At 38.4% G+C, this 21,507-nt stretch overlaps 1 protein-coding gene across 1 annotated transcript; it reads right to left on the bottom strand.

Annotated features, from left to right (window-relative positions):
• Positions 1-98: 98 nt before the first annotated feature.
• On the bottom strand, positions 99-21,436 carry wdr25 (WD repeat domain 25). Its single transcript, XM_085390703.1, has 7 exons — positions 21,281-21,436; positions 19,890-20,596; positions 13,532-13,679; positions 5,199-5,329; positions 3,739-3,909; positions 3,173-3,313; positions 99-582 (listed from the first exon to the last, which is right to left on the bottom strand). Exons 2-7 carry the CDS (start codon positions 20,580-20,582, stop codon positions 361-363), a joined length of 1,506 nt encoding a protein of 501 aa, XP_085246829.1. The 5' UTR covers positions 20,583-20,596; positions 21,281-21,436; the 3' UTR covers positions 99-360.
• Positions 21,437-21,507: the final 71 nt, after the last annotated feature.

The following is a 21,507-nucleotide window of genomic DNA, read 5'->3' as shown; positions in this document are numbered from 1 at the left end:
AACTGTTTTCATTTCAACCACCAAGATTACAGGATGTGAACAGATGGGACAAATATGAATAAAACGCTTAAAGTGAGATGACACCATAGCGACTGAAATCGAGTTAGTTTTTTTATTATGATGTGAAAGCTTTGCAAGATAGTCAGTGTAAAAAAATGTTTTCCAAATGAATCAGTAGATAGTAGATTTGCTGACTTTCAGCATTTTTTGCCAAGTTCTTCTTATCTTTTGCCAAGAGATTATGAAAGCTATAGTCTTGAAGATAAATGTGCACATGACGTTTCTGTTTAATACAGTCTTCCATCTCATGGCCAACCAGCTACGTTTTAAGTTTATAATCTCTTTGTTCATAGTTGGTTGTCAGTGCCAGACCTTGATCTCACCGCCCCAGTCACAAGTAGCCACAGTCGTAGGTAAGACGGGATGCTGAGACACACAAAGGCAGGGCTGGCTATGGGCACGGAGGGTGTGAAGCATATGAGCTGTGTGATAATCATAGAAATGAGCGGAGCCAGTGGAGCTCCCTGAGGCCAGGATAGTTCCATCCAGAGAAAAGCCACACTTTATTGCATATCCCTCCACCTAGAACAAAAAACATGTTACAATCCATTTATAGCGGCTCAGAGGAGATTTTAGAGAACTAATCAGAATCGTGTTGGCTCAACCTTCAGAACAAAAAGCAATTGTTACAGGGAAATCAAAGAACAGCTCTCATCCTCCTTTACCTGCCTACATTTAATGTCACAAATAACTGGGGAAAGTCCCAGGGGAGGACAAATCTACAGACAGAGTGCAGGCCCCCTGATGGTGTCTGCATACTGTTGATTTATACCTACAAACACTGCAGAGGCAACTCTTGATTTGTGTAGACAGTTTAAGTGTAGTCTTGACTGACAAAGGATTACAGAAGGAAGCAGAATAACACTCTAACCTTTTAATGTTTAAGTTGGGCTCATCTTCTTACTTAGTGATTTTCTTGTTTAAATTTTGAATGAAATGCAAGTCTGTATCCACACCAACCCACTTTAGGTCGTCACTTTGCATAAAGAACCCCCAGAAATATAAATCTCATCAGGTGCCGTGGAATAAACAGAAAGCATTCGCAGCGCTAGATGTGTTCCACAGTTTTTCATGTTAAACCCTTGTTGAAATGCGACGAACAATAATACCCCACAGTAACAATCAATTGACTTTACCATAGGTGGACTCCAGTGAAGTTGTAGAAAAATCTGACAGATAATCAGTGGACACGGAACCCACCTGAGCTCAATTTTTGTTTTCATGTACATGTTATATTTTTATTTGTGGCGATCGTGGCTCAAGAGTTGGGAGTTCGCCTTGTAATCGGAAGGTTGCCGGTTCGAGCCCCGGCTCGGACAGTCTCGGTCGTTGTGTCCTTGGGCAAGACACTTCACCCGTTGCCTACTGGTGGTGGTCAGAGGGCCCGGTGGCGCCAGTGTTCGGCAGCCTCGCCTCTGTCAGTGCGCCCCAGGGTGGCTGTGGCTACAATGTAGCTTGCCATCACCAGTGTGTGAATGTGTGTGTGAATGGGTGGATGACAGGTTGTGTAAAGCGCTTTGGGGTCCTTAGGGACTAGAAAAGCGCTATACAAATACAGGCCATTTACCATTTATTTTTTTTAAATATGCAATAATTTCAAGCAATTATTTTTCACTTTGACATTATGGGGTAATTGTAGAATTTTGAGGTGAATATGAATTTAATCCAATCTGGAAATAGGCTAAATGTTGAAGAACTATCTGGAAGCACCATATTCCGCTTTTATGCATTACCGATCCCTGCTAAGTTGCCTTAGTTTTCAGTCATTATACTTTATTTAGCTTGAGTCCCTACTTCTAGTTTATTGTCCTTCCTTCCTTTGTCCTAACTTTCTTTCTTTATGCTTATGTCCTACAGTGTTCCCTTGTTTAGTTTGAATCCTGTATTCATGTTCAGCAGGAATTTTAGGGCTGTTGATTTGCTGCGATAGCTCCGTTTCTTTCGTGTCACTTTTTGGACTTCACTTCCACTCTGTCCGATTGGCTTGATTACTTTCACCTGTCTCTCATTTCCCTCCTGTTTCCAATCCCCAAATAGTCCTTGTTCTATAAATAGTCCTGTCTCTGCCCCGTGTTTTTGTGAGATCCTGCTGTTGTTTTCTGCATTGGATGATTCCTAGACCCCTGCTTTGTGTATTTTTTTTGGTCAATTTTGGACTTTGTGTTTTAAGCTGAATAAAAGCTCATTACTTCTTCATCTAAACTTTACTGTAATACAACTGGTTATTTCTTATGGCACAAAGCCCAGACTCAAGTGTGCATATTTTTACATAACAAGTGGTTTCAAATTATAGACTGCACCTGTGGAAAATAATGGGTTACTACAGTTCATGCTCATTGTATTAAACTTCTTGTTAGAGTATGTAATGCTTCTGTTAAGACTGCATTAAAACCTTGTCATCAATGATGTAGTAGCACAACTGGCTCACAATCCATCAAAATTCACAGGCTATTGGCTGTAAAACAACAAACGTGAGCTTAACCTTGTGCACCATTTGGGTGAAGACCCATTAAGTGATCATTGTGTCCTACCAATATGGTAGGAGGAGCAGAAAAATTATAGATATGTCTGTGTTTTAGTCATCATAGCAACTAATTAGCAACTGGCTAATTACCAATGCTTTCAGAAATATAATCACAATAACGCAAAGGTTATTATAAGGTAATTATAAGAAACATCTGTCTTATTGGTCTTTTCTGCCACGTTGTTTCTTTTTTGTTGATTTTTAGCGCTGTACCAGAAAGAGAAAAGCAAAAATGGACCTGGAATGTGCGATACCCATTTGTTTCCTGTCAATTATTGTAAACAACAGTCCAAATGCCACACTAGCAGTGCTGCATTTTTCAGTGATATTTCAAATGTGCTGCCATATGCTGCTCCTGTTGCCTCCCTCAGTGGAACTGTTGTATTGTATTTGGTGGGTTTGTTTTTTTGGGAGGAAACACTGCTATGAATCTTGGTAAAGACAATGAAGCATGTAGGTTGCAATTAAAGCTGTGTGGGGTGGGATGTTGCTGAAGTTGTATTTCTGTGTGTGTGTGTGTCTGTGTACATCTGACTGCAGTGCTATTCAGTATGGATTACGCCTGCGTAACCCCCAGTCGATACTGACCTTGTGTCCTTCGAACCGCCGCCTTTTGTTCATTCTATACGGCTGCTGGGAGGAGAACACTGCTATGTAGTTCCCATTGGTCTGGGCAACAAAGGAGTCTTCCAGCGGGTGGAGAGCCAGGCCCGGGCACGTGTAACGCTCCTGGTGGCCAAATGAAAAGAAGAATGAGAAGGGAAATTAATTCACTATTTGACCTTTTCTTGTTACTACTTATAGTGAAGTCAGCTCCATGTTAACTAGTGTATTAATGATAAAAAAAAAGCTTGTACAATGGTATAAAGGTTTATGATCAATCCACTGTGTATATGTAGTAATATTTTTTATTTTGACCATCATTTTCAATCTATTCCGATGAGTAAAGAGAATATACACTCAAAACTGTTCAGAATTATCCTGTTATCCTGTATAAAAAAGCAGAAAGGTTATTAAACAATTATTAAACAATTTTTTTTAACTTAATTTAACTGTTAAAATAAAAATGAGTCTCTTAAGATTATAAATTTAATTTCATATACCAGCCAAACCTCATGTAATTAGACCTACTTTTTTTTCTTTAGATATCTTACATGGTAGATTTGGTTGGAGACTTTGGCTGTGGTCTCATAGTCCCAGGCAATGAGGGTGCGGTCTGCAGAGTCTCTGCTCACGCAGTCAGAGCTTGTTATAAAAGTCACACCGCCTCTCAGAAAGACTATGTCCAAGGTCTGCTGGATGCCGGCTTGGTAAACTTTCACCACCTGGTAACACACATACATATACACGGATGACCCGTAGAAGCACTCAGCCAAGAAGAGAAATAAACAGGGGAGAGGAACATCTAGACCTCTGTCATTAAGGGGGAAAGGCAAGATAACAGCTCCACGTGTCCTTGAGCTGTAAAGACTTGCTGTCAAATGATGACAGAGTGCCCAGCGATGGAGAACATATATGTTGTGGTTTCAATCTGCAATAAAGCACACCCTGAAGTATCAATTTATTGATGATTAATAAAAAATTTTAAAAAGCTACACAGTGGATGGCTACCGGCTCCTCTGCACTGAGAATTTAACCTTTAACCCTTTACCTGCTGCTTAAAGCATCCTCTAACTTTATATTTGGCTATATATATATATATATATATATATATATATATATATATATATATATATATATATATATATATTTTTTTTTTTTTTTATTTTTTTTTTTTTTTATTATAGCATATGTGTATGAGCTAGATAGGGATATGAATTAATTAGCATTTGCTTCCTCCTGCTCATTTTTAAATGGGAAATAGTCAACTTTTTTTCCAATGTGATATATTATTTGGCACTTTTATGTTCAAAATAAAGATTTAATTGGCTGATTGAGTGGCCTGTAACATAATGTGGCAGATCAGTCTCACAAATCCTTTCTGCTTCTTGAATCCATTTGGATATCAGCAAAATTATGACATAGGTGGCTGACTTGAATTTTTTATCCAATATGGGTAATTTGATCCTGAATGGAACAGCTAACGGTTAAGAGTCACAGGCAGCCATAACCATACAGCCTTAACAACATATTTTCTAAGGATTGCTCTCTGTCCGCAACTCATACTAACACCTGCTAGCAGAAACATCTTCAGTGCATTAAGTCTAACCATGCAGGGGAACGATTCAGTTCGCCAAGTGAACATTCATGTGAGCATTCACATTCTGAAGAAGTGAATAGGATTATCATATAAAACAGTCCATTAAGCTTAATAGCAATATTAGGTTGCAGCTTCACAGGAATAATTTATGCAGCCAGGATTAAATTAAAATTTGCTTTGAACAATTAGTGATATAACCTGCATTCTCCCTATGCATGCTGAAGCATTATCTAGAGGGTCATTGCACAAAGTGAAATATAGACTCGTATGTTTGTACTCATGTGAAACCGAGCGTGTAGCAGAGTTGAACAAAGAGGATGTGTTTGAACTGTATTCATTTAGATTTCTGAAGGTAAAAAACCCCACAGAAAATTAAAATGATAAATCTACTGTAAGGAGGGTAATAAATTTGACCTTGCAGCTGCGAGAGTCCCACGCCTTGACTGCTGAACTGTAACCTCCACACAGGAAAACCTCCGGGTTGCTGGGATGCACGGCCGCACACATCACCTTAAACTCGTTGTCCACTTTCACTGTTGGCTGCCCTACAAAAGAAAAAAAGACTGATTTTAAAAAGACATGACAGAAATCTTGTGTTTGTGTATGTGTGTGTATGTTTACTATGAATACTTTACAACATCATGCTGCTAATTTGTGAATGCAGAAGTGTCAGGTTTGTCAAGATTGATTATAAACTACATTTCTTTAACTGAATTAATCATTATAGTTATTGTTATACTGTTATTTTTCTACTTTACTGTTCTTTACTGCGTCCACATTTATAAATGTCAAGATCAGCACTTCAACTAAAAACTGAAAATTGCTGAATTATTGCTTAATTGATTCATTATCATTAAAATGTCACAGACATAAAGATCCACTGATAAACTGAGAAGATGGCTGGACGATTAATCACTAATCATTAATCTGGTATCAAAAACACACATAAATAAAGGCTCAACAATAAATCTGAGTAAATACAGACTATTTACTTTCTGCTTGATTGTCCCAAAACAAGCAAAAAATAAAGAGACTATATGAATTAAGGTAAATGGCAGGAATTTTCTTTCTCAGCTGTCAAAGCCAAACTAAACACAGCCAGCATACATTTTAGCTGCATTACCCCACACATGCAACATTTCCAGATACTTCTCTTTGGTTTATTAATTGAGCACATTTTGGGGATCCAGTTTCAGTTCCATTGACACATGCATTACATTTGTGAGCATTAAACTCTGCGTGTAATGTAGGGCCAGGGGAATGATGGAAGAGTAAAGGAAAGAAAAGATTTCCAGGCAGGGACAAGTTTAATACGAACTCACACAAGAGCGTGGAGAGTGTGTTCCCTAATTCTCCTTAACCAAGAATCTTCCTGTTACCACTGCTTAACAAAAATGTATTATGGTCAGAACTGCCCAATTATGATAATGCATTTTTCAGAAAATGTTTTCGATTTCTGTTACTTTATAATGGGATCCTAAAGATTTCAGTTGCTTTCATGATATAAATGTAACACACAGATTTAGTAAAAATAAATGACAACTACAATCAAAGACTGATTAAAGAAACATTCTAAATAAATGAGAATAAATGCAGAAATTGAAGATGATAAGCTTGGTGGTTGTGGAAATCCTATAAGCCTTCCTCATCACTTCACACTGTCAAAAGTTACACATGCTATGTATGTACTTTAATTTTAGATATGCTTGCTGCCACATGTAAATACTTGTACAGATGTGTAGAGTTCATATATTTTAAAATTAAAGATGGACTAAGCCAACAAGATGTCCCCCATTGATTAGTGGATTCCTGGTTTGAAGGCTCCAGATCTGGTTTTTGCATTGAAACCTAGTGTCACGAGCAGGAGCCTTTTTTCAATCACAGGGTAGGCATGCCTAAATTATACCCTGCTCTATAGTTTACTCTGAATTAGAACCTAACTTACAACATGAACATCATGTTGCATTAAGCAAGACTTAAAATTACCAATTGAGACCATAAACTCAAGTTTTTTACTAAGATCATAAATCTAGTGAGCAGTGGGATCATTTTCTCACAAACTTCCATAAAGTCAGATTACTTCTGTTAACTACTCACCATTAGAAAGAATCCACCTTCAAGGCTTTTCTATATTGTTTACATCTAGACATGGAGACTTAGTCTGTCTTTTATATACAGCCTGTTTATAAAGAAAGTTGTTTACAGTGTATCCTTCCACTGTGTCTAGACTCTGTCCATGTGACCTGAATATTGTGAATGTAGCATCATTTCTGTCTGCTGAAGAGCAGTGCTAATCCTCAGGATAGCACACTTTTTTGTTGTTGTAAATATCAAATGTAAATAAGTGTGCTGTACCATGCAAGCTGTTTATTTCTTGTAGCACTGTTTGCTCATTTTCAGCCAACCTGCACTCTTGTGTTCAGTACAAAATCTTGCTAGTTTCTACCGATCGAAAATATTGCAAAAGTGCACAACTTTCCTAAGTGATAGTTTTATCTCTCTATTTCCAGACAGCGGCATTGTACACATGAGTTTCTGAGAGGATTTACATCACTCGAGACAAAAAGATAAAACTGACAAAGATGTGATGTGGAGAAAAGAAACCAGAGTATAAAGTACTGTTTTGGCTAGAGGCTGCTTTATCTCAGTCAATTAAAAAATGTCATACTTAAACATAAAACAAAAACACCGAAGGGCTAAAATACAATTAAGCCTGACAGGGTGCAACCAAAAATTAGTTTCCTGGGAAAACGATGAAACAAGACTATGAGCAAGCAACTCTGTCAAAGGCTATGCAAAGTGGAGCACCTCAGGGCTCAATGGCTTCTCATTAATTCATCGAACAAACAACAAAGGCCACATCTAAAACAGTCTTAGACAGTTAGCCCACAACAAAAACATACTTCATTATAGACTTGTTCCACAATATTCCCACCAAGACTTTTTAGAAGTGGGGAATGATTCACAGCTAATAAACTGCACCAAAAATGGACCTTCTCTCCTTTTAATGGGGGACTAGTTCACTCACTCACGACTGCACTGGTCTGATCCAAAGTTTTAACAGGCAGTTTCATCAGGCTCATACTTCCTGCTTAATTGGCTTACCAACAGCGATATTCAGAAGATCTGTCATCGAGATTTAAACTCGTGTTTAGCAAGACAATGAGAAAACATTCTCCTCATCATGTTTTAATTAAGCAAGATTAATTAGCTGGCATGCGAGAGGAGATACGTGAGGACAGCAGTGATCTGTCCCTCCCTCACAATAGTTTATTCTGTTGAAAGAACTGTGATTGTGCTGTAGTGCTGACAAACAGTGGATGACTTGGAGCAGAGGACATTAGGGATGACTGGGATAGCAGGGATGAGCCCTTCAGAGCAGAGAGTAGCAGCGAGTCTGCCTCATTATGGGTGCTGTCTTTGCACTTGTGCAGAGGTTAGGAAACACATTATTCAGTCTGACACGCCACATCCGAAAAAATGCTTTGGATGTAGACTTAATAAGCGGTATTTTTGACTGTTTTATTTTTATATTTTTCATTTCAACCATGCCCTAGGACTTGATAGAAAAGGTAGCAAAATCCTTAAATAACTGTGCATGATTTATTAATTTAATCCTAATTTTAAAAAATTAATGTACTTCCTTCAACACTGCATAGTAGCTTTCATTAACCAAGACGGCTTTAAGCTAAAGTGAGCCACTGCTTAGTTAATCATTGTGACGTAGTACTGGAAGTAATGACAAAAACAAAACTTAAACCTAGTGTTTAAATGAAAGTAGGAAAAACTGTTCTCACAAATTTCATGTCATAGCTGACATACTATGCTTACTCTCTGCACCACCTTTTTTCTACCTACACTGCTTTTCAGGTCAAAATAATCCTTATTTTTCTTAATGGGCCTTGAAACAGCTTGAAACAATCTTTCCCTTGATATTTTAACTCTGGATATGTTTCTGTGATCTTGTTTTTAATTAATACTATGTCTTTGCTTTATCCTCTCTTTTTTAGCTGTCAGGTTATGTTGGTGACAAGTTAAATGACTAAACGCTGTAGGTCAAAGCAAATCATCTCGAATAGCAGGAAAGAAGCTCAATAATAGAAAGAAATGAAGTATTGAGCAACTGCAAAATACTGCACACTGAATTGCTGGGAATGCTCCCCTCTCCGTGTTGGCTGCTTTTGAATGCCATCACCACGGAAGCTCATACAAAGCCTCCAAGTCCTTCACTTTTCTTGACTAGTGCATGGGCGTTAATGTAAGTTAGAAATGCTGTGATGTGGGCTTTATCCTTTGTCTTTTGAAGGAAAGCTCTTTTGTTTTATTTTCTTTGGGGGGGGGGGGGGGGGGGGACTATATAAAGCCTGTGTTGACCTAGTAGGTTGCTACTCTAAAATGAAGCTTTCAAAGTAGGTCAAAATACTGGTGGCATTTAGAGGAAATAATACTGCGGATGTGTGCTTTTGCATTCGTTGCCTCTTGGTGTGCAACGCTTGAGGCTCCTGTGATTATACAGTAATATGGTGGTGGTTAATTCTTGGTACGTGCAAATGAAGTCTAATGAACTGAATATGTTGAAGAAAATATTCCAGTGGAATAAAAATGTGTGAAAGAATGCTGAAAGATCTTTTTTTATACTGTAATATTGTAAAAGCCTCTCTATTTATTTATATATGATGAAAGAAATAAGAGCACTGACTACAAAATCTGACTTTTTGTTAACCCGTGTGCAAGCTACTACTTCGTCCCTTTCTTTCCTTATTTATGAAAATGTGCATTTATTCATTGATCTAACTTTTTCAAATGTACCCAGCGTGACAGTGTGGGTTACATGGATTGCATGGCCGGAGAAGAAATTTCAGCATCTAAGCTGTGTTTTGAAAACCAGAAAGATTTTCTGTTGCATGACCCCCAGACTCCAATCCCCAGTGTGACTCAATAATTTAGTTTTGCACTATTGGCCTTGTAATTCAGTCTGGAACAAAAAAAAAAAAGCCTGCCCGTGGCACTAATGTGAAACTCCATCTCACAACCAACCTATTACTGAAGCTTTCACCTGGGTTTATCAAATAAGGTAATGCAAACCTAAACTGAGCTGGAAGTCACTACAAGAGACAACTATTGTGTATTATTGCTTTTCTCTGATCTAATTTTGTTTCTTTTTTCTTGCATGAAATGACACATCAACTTGTGGGAGAATGTAAATAGGTGAACATATTTTACATCACCGTCATCAGACGATCAGCTTTTCTGAAGACGGTCGTTAGAGTGTGTAAAAAAAGCTGGGGCTTCACACTAATGCCATCCATACTTAATTAATTTATTCCACTATTCAGCCTCTCTGACTTTAAAAAGTCCTCTTTATCTTACATTCCTCTCCTCAGTTTCTCTTTTAGCATTATGCCACTTAACCTACTCGCCTTCCCTATATCGTTTTCACCCCAAGCTATTGCTATTCAGCTGTGACAGCTTCCCTTGGACCGCTGGGAGTGGGTATAAGGTTCTACAAATTAAACTGGACACAGAAACAACTGCAAAGGTTTGCAAGGAAAAATGGGTCCACATACTATTCTGAACACACAGGCATAGGAAATTACTTTTCTTCGCAAACATAATGATTAGTGCAGCACTGAGGGTAGATATGCAGTGGTGAAATGATGAGTCAGATGTCCATGAAGACTCTCGCTGTTTATTCAAGGACGAGTATACCTCTGCAAAGAGAGCTCAATTGAACACAAAAGCTCCAACTGCTTTTCCTGTTACAGCTAAGAGGATCTGCATTACCGTGAAGAGCATAAAGATCACATTTATCATGATTAGAGTCTGCCATCACAAACACTCAAGCTTTCTGAGTATCCCATCATCCAGTCTAGTATTGATATATAGGCTGCATGAATGGTGAGGGGGGTGCTGGTAGAATAACTAAGCTAAAACCTCGGTGAGTTGTGAGTGCCATATATTTCAGAAAAGCATTTGATGTGAAGAGAACTCAAACCCCATGCATGTTGGAATCTGTTTAACATATTATGAGGGAAATTATGCATGTAGCTTATTCCATGTGCTCTTTTCACTGCAAGAATATGATTTTCTTTAAAGTGTTCGTGACTTGGTCTGAGCTCCACCACATCTGTAGTGCAGAAACTGGTCTGGAATTCCCAACTCCCACATTAATATTCAGCTAAATTGAATTTTCTTCATCACACGCTGCAATAGAAATGCAGCCTTATTGCGCTCTCATGCAGATCTTCATCCTTAAAATATAAATTTTAAGGATGAAGATCAATCAAGCTATTGGCTGCATATGACCAAAAGCATTTGTTTGTTTATGGTTTTGGTTAGAGACGATCCCGTATAACAGGGCTGCCCAATCCCAGTCCTCGAGAGCTACTATCCTGCAGCTTTTAGATGCATCCCTACTCCAACACAGCTGAATCAAATGGTTTGATTACCTCTTCAGCATGCCATCATGTTTGGCAAAGGCCTGATAACAAGCCATTCATTTGATTCAGGTGTGTGGGAACAAGGATGCATCTAAAAGCTGCAGGACGGTAACTCTCGAGGACCGGGATTGGGCACCCCTGCCGTATAAGGTCATGGTAGCTGCTCCTGTGGTGATGTATCCATTATTGATCCACTTCCTGGAGCTGTCTGTGTGTTTAATGGGCTGCCCAAGCTATTATCCGTAGGCTTTATTGACAGTATTGACAGACAAGCTTAGAGGGGAAGTGAAAATGGCAGCAAGTCATCATTTGCCATGTGTTGACCCTAGGGATGCAGATGCCATGGGGGCTTCAAAGAAATTTTCTCTCTCTCTCTGTTCAGATACAAGGAATTTGAGAACATTCATGGTAACTATTCTTATTGCTCAATAAGCAGTCTTACTGTGGCAGACTGTATATATGACTTACTATCATCTTTACTGCCATGCTTGTATTGATAGATAAAAAGATAGACAGATAGACTTCTATTTTAGATTTTCATTTGAGACATCTGCCTCCCACCTGAATGAAACAGTCTACAGGCATTCAATATACACTCACGTCTACTTTATTAGGTAAACTTTGCTGAACTGCATGAATTCTTCATGGCATAGATTGAGCAAGGTGCTGGAAACAGTCCTCAGGGATTTTGGTTCATCCTGACAAGATAGTGTCAAACTGCTGACATATCCATGATGTGAATCTCCCATTCCACCACATAACAAAGGTGCTCTGTTGGATTGAGATCAGGCGACCACGGAGGCTATTTGAGTACAATGACCTTGCAGTTACGCTCAAGAAAATAGTTTCCGATGATTTGAGCTTTGTGACATGGCACAATATCATTATCAGAAAATGGGTACACTGTGATCACAAGTACTCAGGCAGACTGTGGCGCCTAACTGATGTTCAATTACTACAAAGTGGCTCAAAGTGCAAAAAAATCACAAAGCAGTTTGGCCATTCTCATCTGAACTCTGGCATCAACAAAGCATTTTCAACCTGCGGCTTACTGGTTATTTTCTTTTTGGATCATTCTCTGTAACCTGTAGAGATGGCTGTGTGGGAGAATCTCAGTAGATCAGCCATTTCTAAAATGCTCAGAGCAGCATGATGTTCAATTTAGATTTCAGCATGTCATCTTGCTGTTTACATGCTTAAATGCACTGCAATGTAATTTGCTGATTATGTATTTTGTTAAAGACCATTGAACAGGTATACCAGAGAATGTAGTGGCCAGAGAATGTAGTCCCACTGTAGATTTTTAGGCTGATTTGCAGGAAACTAACTAAAGTAAATGTATTATTCTTGCAAATTATTCACAACTTTGTTAGTAATATGTATCACTTCTACTATACCATAGCACTCAAGTCCGATGGATGCATCGCAACTTAAGGGTTAGTGTCTTGCCCAAGGCATGCAGATGGCGCAGCCAGGGATCGAACCACCAACCACCAGCCAAATTCTGTGTTCAAGTTCCAAATGTGTAACTTAATGAGCTGACATGAATTGGAGTGCCTAAATCCAAGTGGATTTTGGTACACCACAATAGTTATCAGCAGCACTAACCAACATGTAGTTGCATTTCTGAGGGTGTGCAGGTCAGGTTATGTTGTAGAGTTCAGAGGGGTTTGTGGTTACGTCTAAGTTATGACGTAGATTTCCCGCTAAAGCATAAATTGGGCATTAAAACAAAATACCTGCTATTTTATTTTGATATTAAAAGGCAAGAAAGCAGCATTTCTTGGCTGTGCTTGGAGACATCTTTGCAGAGACATTTGCTCGAGGAATTCAGATTTCAAAGGTTGTCCCTGAAATGAGTCACGACTATAGAGAGAGAGTCAGAGACAGAGAGAGAAGTAGCTCTGCAATTCATACAATGAGCTCATAACAGATTCTGGAGGCTCAAGGCAATTTAAATTTACTCCACACATAAATTACTACACTGACTTTAAATCAGAGTTTGAGAAACAATAAATGTGCATGAAGTGAAATTGCATAGGCGTTTTGTTGTCCCACAACATCAGCAACGTGGTTGGAGAAAAATATCTAATCAAACAAAGGTTCATACTTCAAGCCAATTAAGTAAATGTAATATACACACCACAGTCGTTCTGCCTGTGTATGGGAACATCCAAAATTATATCTCGTGTTGAGTTTGGTTCAGGGGAAAAATCACAGTGATATACTTGAAAAAGTAAAGCCAGTGGTTTGTTATTTGACATTTGGTTCTTCAGAACTACAGAAAGAAATGCTGCTGCTGCTCACCCGTCTCCACATCAGTGATCACAGTCGTGTTGTCAAATGAGCCAGTGAGAAAGTGTCGCCCGCAGGGGGTCCAACAGGCGTTGCGCACAGCTCCCGAATGGCAGGTGTAAACCCTGAGGCATCGCCCGCTCTCTGCTGCATCCCACACCTGCCAGACATGGGCACATCAATTCACGCCAAACTCACAAACTTATCCAGACTGCAGTCTTTTTTGTTGTTTTTTCACTGACTGTGCACAAGATTAAGACATTCCAGGAATAAAGACTCAAAGGCCAAGAACTGACTGCATGAATTTCTAAGAGTTCAAAATCCATAATCAGTAGGTTGTGCTTGGTCTTAAGGGGTTGTTTTAAATGATCACATATATACAGATACACAAAAGAACCCTGGATCTTTTACGCGATCTGATGACATAAAGAACAAGGAAATACATCAGAGGTTTTGGCATGCAGTGCTTTCCCTCCACATCAAAGAGATGGAAGCCTAGGTCATTGGATCAAATTGACATTCAAAGAAAAGTTTATACAAATATTCAGTTAACTTCCTGTCAGTGTATCATTCTAGAGCGGTTTAGCTCAGTTATGAAATTCAAAACCAAGCTATGTATTATGTGACAATAAAATCTATTAGTTAAGTTTAATAGTAATAATAATGTGGAAGTCAAATACTTGAATGCCATCACTACCACGAAGGGGGAAATGTGCACATATACTGTAAAGCTATAAAAAAAACTATTGAATATCAAATAAGTCAAATGCTTTGGAAGTATCACTGCACTCTGGAAAAGGATATTCATACAGAAGACAACTTTATTTGTTTTCATTTTTTGGGCCCCCAAGTGAAGGTGAAAAATTTTATTACTGTTATTGAAAATGATAAAATAAGCCAAAAGTTGTTTTTTTACTTTTCTTTTTTATGTGTGTGTGTGTGTATATATATAACAAATATTAAATAAGTATGGAACTGTGAGCGCATAACTACAAATGGATACATGGAATACATGTAGCATGGGTTTATGGTATATGTACATCAATGCTCAAGTGTTTCTTTTTTCTTTTTTAACTGACTGTACTTGTTTGACTTTTGTCTGAATTGGACGAAGCTTTAAAGCAGCTTGATGAAAATCAAAAGCAGCAGGTTTGGACAAATTTTACAAACCTAAAATATTCTGTGTGTGCCTGTGCTGTGTCCTTTGGAACTCAAACTCTTTTTCTGTGTGAAGTCTCCGCAAACCTGAGAAAGATTTAATATAGGCCACTTTCACCTCTCTTCCATTGTAATGAAATGAAATGATCAGCTGGAAAAACTAGGAAAAACATCCATAGAAATTGGGTCTGTCTGTAGGATTTTAAGGGAGAAACAGCCTTTCTAATGAATTAATCAAACTAATTACCTCTGAGTGGGCCTATAAATCAATTCCCACTGGGCTGTAATGGCTTTAATGCGTTGGTATTCTCAGAGTTTACTCTGATAAAAAACAGAGCAGGAGAGAAAAGCTCCCAGCTGCCTCCTGTTTGTCATGGTGGTCATGACTACACACCGTGACACCTTGCGGGTTTGAAATACGATATCATGGTGAAAATGTGGCGTGTAAATAAAGGAGGTGGTAATTACCCACACTGCTCAAGTGATGTCTTCAGTCAAAGTGATGGCTTTCAAAAAGTTCACTTGGCAAAATCACTATTATAAAATGTCTTTCATAAAAGGTCCAGTAGGATTTTCTCCTAGACATGCTGAAAGAAAAAAGGTTCTCATTGAAGCCCAGCTTGAAATCCAGTGGGTGGTCTGGACTGGTGCCCACTGAGGTGATGAAGTATTTTTTGGGCTCCTAAGCACTGCCAGGGCCACAGAGGAAATTTTAAGATCTATGGAGCACTGCAGATCCCTTTGTGCTTCTCTCTGTGTTTCATTATTAAATACGACTCTTCTATGCAGCACATGAAACACAGTAAAAAGTAGTGTACCACAGCTCCCACAGGACACAAAGAAGACAGATGGACAGAGAAGAGCGACATCTGAATCCAGCAGACAGAAGTCTGACAAACAGAATGCTAGAGATGCCTCCAGGGTGGGGGGAAAAGTAGCAGAGAGAGAGAGAAACAGAGGCATGTTTTTAATTGAAATAAACTAAATATAAGATAAGATAAGATAAGATAACCTTTATTAGTCCCACACGTGGGAAATTTGTTTTGTCACAGCAGGAAGTGGACAGTGCAAAAGTTATGACGCAAAAATTAGAATACAATAAGAATAAATACAGTACACAGCTGTACAGAATAGAATAAAATAATATACTATATACAGTAGAATAAAATAGAATAAAAATATACAATAAGATAAAAATAGAATACGAATGCTATATACAACTGAGTAAAAATACAACGATGCCAGAAAAGATTATTGCACTTAGTGTTATTGCACATGTGTGGATGTGTGTGTTTGTTCAGTTAAAGTCTTTGTTGTGGAGTCTGACAGCAGTGGGGAGGAAAGACCTGCGAAATCTCTCCGTCCCACACCGTGGGTGCCGCAGTCTCCCACTGAAGGAGCTGCTCAGTGCTGTCACAGTCTGCTGCATGGGGTGGGAGACGTTGTCCAACAGGGATGACAGCTTAGCCGCCATATGGACATGATGCATCTGTTAGGAATTACTCCCATTCACTGTACAACACTATAAGCCTATTTTCTGAATGATCTTCCACTTAAGGAAACACTGCCATCTGAAGGTAGCATGGAAATCTAAGAGAAAAGCAACTGATAACAATATAAACTGACCAAAAAGCTGAAGAGTATTAAACCAAACATACTTCTACATAACAAGTCTGACAAAGGACCACAGCTTCAGCTCTGTGAATGACAGCAGCGATGATATACAGCATAACAAAACAATTCATTGCACACAGTTGCATTAATCCAATACCGAGCGAGACTTGTGCATCACTGAAAACGAGTGCTTGTTTATTTGCATCCCCTTTAATTTCACCGGCCACTTAACAGACATGCAGAGCGGATCCCTGCAAATGACTCATTGGGGTAATCTGCTTCCTAAATGACTCTTGGTAATTAAAACTAAATTGGTATTCGTGTTATCAACATAAAACGGCTGCTTTACACCTGCTGTAGCCATGGTGACATCAGCTCCAAACCGGCTGGGATAATAATAATAATAATAGTCTGACAGACAGGACTGAACAACACAAGTCAGGAACCAAAAGCATGTCAGTGAAGGAACTTGAGTACAGAGAGGTGAATGTTAGGATTTCATTCATTATGTCCTTCCTCTGAATTAAACCAGACTAGTAAACAATAGCTGTGGTCAAAGTGCTGAAAGCCATAAAAGACTATAAAAGATAAATAATAATGTGCAATAAGAAAATAGAAACTGCATGAACAACGTGTCTTTTTCAACAGTTTTCCTGTTACTTTCAACACCAGGACACCCCAGGGAGCGTTACTGTTTCTCTGGCAGTTAACACTTCCCAAATAAAAAAAGCAGGTTCTTCTAATCTGAAGTTGTCAGTAGACAAAATACACCATTTTTTGTTTGGCAGTATGTACTGTGCCCTGCTGTGATCTGCTACACCCCCGTCCCCTAATACACTTGCACTACTTTATAGGTTGATTTCATATACTTGTGTTTTGTGCTGTGTTGTGTGTTGTTGGGTGTGTTTTGTGAGCATACCAACAAATTCCTATTAATTGTGTTGTTAAAAGGTTTACAGTAAATTGGAACTTAATGTCACTCTGAGCTAACTTAAAATGAAATCTCAATATTATATCTTAAATACACATTTGATCATGTTGCCACTGATTGTGTAAACAGTGGTTTCACTTGCATTTCGAGTTGAATTTGCCAAAAAAAAAGACAACACACAGTAAACAAAGATACAGATTAATCACACTAATCAATTTTGTATAATTGTGATTACTTTTTTTTTGTTTTTCTATATATGTTTTGATTAGATTTTTTTAATATGATAATCGTAAAGTGGAACTCTGGAAAGGTTACAGCCCTAAACCGAATGATTACCAGATCAATCGATGAACTCCTGACAACTACTTTCTTTACTGATCAATTGAAATCTTAAGTACAGAATATTCAATTAAATATGTAATAAGCGGTGAAATAATCAGTACCATCTTGTAGTTATCTCAAACTACAGATACTTTTACCAAATAAAAAACATTTCTTTGAAGATTGACTGATTCATAGATTTTTGCAGAACTTTGTGAAATTCAGACGATTTGGTTTTATATGGAGCAGTGGAGCTCTGCACCATCACCACCACATCACACCAACTGCTTTGGAAAAGACCTGAATCTTAATCCATCAATCTGTATATTACAGAAGTGGTTACACAGGATACAGTTAGATAGCCACAGAGTTACTATATTTGTATCAGTTGCATTGAAAAAATATAAAACATCTAAATATAAAATAACCCTATTTTTAAATGGGAGTAATGGAAGCTCCGGTTTTGTTGCTATGCAAAATTGAATTTCCTATTAGAATTTTTTTAAGTACAGATATTGACTTTTTTATTGATCATTCTTCTTTTCACTGAGTTTTTAAAATTATATTAAATGTAATGTAATTTAATTTAATATAATTCAAATATTTTTGGGAAAAAGATTTTTCTTCTCTACATAGAAAAATCAAATTACTATAAAAAAAATAATTATCCTGGAAGTACCTGAATTTGTCAACAAATCTAATATAATGAAATACTTATTTCATTTCATTGTCTGATGCTGAAATTCCACATTTCAAAATGCTGTCACAGTCCTCGACGATAAGTATGAGAACTTCTTCTATTTACTGGTTTCACAGAAAACGCCTGGTTAGACAGCCTGAGAGAAGAAGAGATAATCCATGCATACAAACAAACGGGTCTTCTCCTCCCTTCCTCTGCTAGTCTCCACCATCTGTTCCAAACTACCCTTTCCAGGTGCCAGAAGAGGTGGCTACCATACCGCTGCACTTGTAAGATTATGCAAATATAGTCATTCATATTTAAATCGTTAATTATTCAAAATCCTCACAGGATATTGGGGCAGTATTTGATTTTATGATGGGACAGACATATTTAGTCGATAGCAGGCAGTTAGCTGCATTGCTTGACCTTTACAACAGGGAAATGATGGAGTGTTTTCCTGGTGTGAACCAGAGAAAAGGAGAGGGAGGTAGAATACAAACAGTGAGATAAATCGGGAAGGAGAGACAGGGCCCATGGGCCCTGACATATATTCAACACACAGTGACAGATATGATTCTAAAGAAAGTGGTACATTGTATATTTATAAATTGAGGCAGCAGGACAGACACTGTATCTCTTCCAATTACACTACATGTCAGGTAATCAAGTATCGTCTTAGCGCTCGCAGCTTCAGCTTGCATGCTGGGTAAGTTCTGCTGTAGAGGTATGGACACAGTACCCTCGTGGCAGATTAAACAACTGTTTTTGGATGAGTGATATATATCCACATGAAAGCTGAAACCTGTCAACATAGCATTTTTCTCCACTGGGCCAACAGACCAGCAGATCAGACTTTTTATGGTGCCCACAAACAAAAGCCAATTATTGATTCACTTATATACTGCTAGCTGAATGTATAAGCATATCGCATAATGTATTAGTAGATTTGTGTCTTCAGATTATAAATTCATATCAGAAAAAAATATATAACCAAAGCCTGAATTAGCACTTGCATGCCGCAGGTTTTGTTGCTTCAAAGAGAGATGGTGGATGGCTGCCACAGCTCCCCTGACAAATTTAAATATCAGTTTATCTGCATAAATTTTAGCTTCTTCTTAATGCAGCTGTGGTTAGGAGCAGGTCACCTTTCTCACATGTAAGCTATCCGCACAGATTGTGATCTTTACTGCCTCTTTAATGTGATCATATTGATGGTAAGAAAAAAATGCTCGTCAGTGAGGGTCCATTTCAGCCAGTTCACAGGTAAATCAATTGGTGGAAACAACATTACTGGTCCAAATGTGTCAGCAGCTAGCCAATCAACTTGACCGACATACTTTTTTAATGGCCCCAGGCTGCAGGGTTATTTGTTATGTTGAACCCTGCATAGTTTCTACGTTTCAATGTTTATGAAGCAGTTAGCTATAACTGGACCTGGAGCATCCCAAGAGTAAATAGCATATTTTATTCTATTTCTACTGAAATTCTATTCTGTTACAGAAAGATAAGTGGGGAAATATAATGATTAATTTAATTGTATGAGACAGTTTAAATAAAAGAAAACAACACATCAGGTCTACATTATTTAAAGCATAGCACTACTGATGTATTTCCACAGCTTCACTATTGTACATCATTTATAAAACAAATGTAGCTTTCTTTACCTTGAAAGTCTTGTCTATGGAGGCAGACAGCAACAGATGGCTGACATGGGGCAAAGGACACCACTGCACTGTGTTGACTGGGCCCTGGTGGCCTCCCAGGCTCATCAGAAGCCTCCTGGGTATCCCTGTCATGCTGGGCGTTTGAGCAAGATATGGTCTTGCTGACACATCTGAGAGAATCTGACTTTCTCTGGCCTGATTCCCTAGGACTTGCTCTGCTGGGTGCTTTAGCTCCACTCCTTCTGAAGTGGCAAGTCTCTTCCTCTTAGGGATATACGGTCTGACACCAGATGGGACAGTTTGCTGTCTTTTTGCCAAGTTTGCAGCATTGCCTAAACTTTGTGGCATGCATGGAAGAGCCTGCGGGGATGCCATCTCCCTCTGACTATCAGGCAAATTCAAAGATGTTTCAGTATTTCTAAAATCTGCTGCACCTCCACATCTTCTTTTCGAGTTAGTAAAGCTCTGTGGCTGGGAGTGAGGATGGAGTGAAGACCTGCTTGTTTCTGCCATATTTTGTTGATATTCCCACACTGTCTGGTCAGACACAAATCTTCCAGGGTAAGGTATAACCTTGACAATATTAGTGTCTTGGTTTTCTTCTGTTTGAGCAGAATCTGTTGCTCCTTCTACTCTCTGATCCAGCGAGTCATCCTCTGACTCTGAATCTTCATAGTCCACTAATGAAGACATCTTCACATGAAAATCTGAAAACAGAGAGGCATGAGTTGTTTCATTAGAGGCCCGACGGTGACATCTAGTGGCTACATGTACTCCTGCAACTAAAGGTGGTAAACATGCTTGTCACTCTTTAAAGGTTTAAACCTGCAGCTTTTGGTTTTAAAATAATTTAACCTGGAATTTTAACAACAAATCTTAACATTTGTTTTGCTTTACCGACTATTTCTAAAATAATACCCCAGAGACCAGCTAAAGATACTAGGGGTAAACTATTCATGTAAACACGTTGCTGACCATTTTATTAATAACAAAAACGGACATGAAGCGATGTTTTGGGAGATTCGGAATCATATGCGATGCTTTTTTAAAAGCTAGCTGTTAGCATTACGTGTTAATTAACGGTGATTACACACTTGGATTGTCCAAAACAGAGACAGCAAAAGGCAGGTTTGTCAACTTCCCACCTTAGGATAGCGTACAGTTACGGTCACGGCCACGCATGTATAATTAGCATGAATGCTAATTGGAGGTATTTGACGTAAGAATTTTGGATTAATAACATCTCTATGACAAGCACTGGTCGTACCTTCCACCAAGTATAGCAAAAGTAGCTAACTATGGTCGTTTGCCTCTATGTTTGAAAACTTAACAGAGACTATAAACACAGAAAGCTACCATTTAATTGTTGTTTGTATTCTTAATTATTGTACCTGTACTCTGCAGAAATAATCACATTTTCCGGCACAGAGCATGAATACAGTCATGCTTTAGGTTCAGCATCCCGCAAAACAATTCGAGTAAATGTAGCATTTCAGCATAAAAGTACTGTTACCGTTTGCCAATTGAAATAACACGCTCACTTAAATTAAAAGCTCTTATTTTGAAAAAGCCGGATCTGAAGCGACTCCCTCTGTCTTCCGACGTATTATATTTCTGT

Source organism: Rhamphochromis longiceps, linkage group LG19, assembly GCF_057381845.1.
Source record: "Rhamphochromis longiceps isolate RC_006_pf linkage group LG19, R_longiceps_female_GT1.1, whole genome shotgun sequence".
Lineage (NCBI taxonomy): Eukaryota > Metazoa > Chordata > Actinopteri > Cichliformes > Cichlidae > Rhamphochromis > Rhamphochromis longiceps.
This window is presented reverse-complemented; position numbering and strand designations above follow the sequence as displayed.

Excerpts from the sequence above, each read along its gene's own strand:
- wdr25 (XM_085390703.1), bottom strand. The coding sequence starts at position 20,582 with ATGTCTTCATTAGTGGACTATGAAGATTCAGAGTCAGAGGATGACTCG. Across the intron at positions 5,330-13,531 it reads GATCACTGATGTGGAGACGG|GGCAGCCAACAGTGAAAGTG; the intron begins GTGAGCAGCAGC and ends TTTCTTTTGTAG. Across the intron at positions 583-3,172 it reads GGCGGTTCGAAGGACACAAG|GTGGAGGGATATGCAATAAA; the intron begins GTCAGTATCGAC and ends TTTTTGTTCTAG.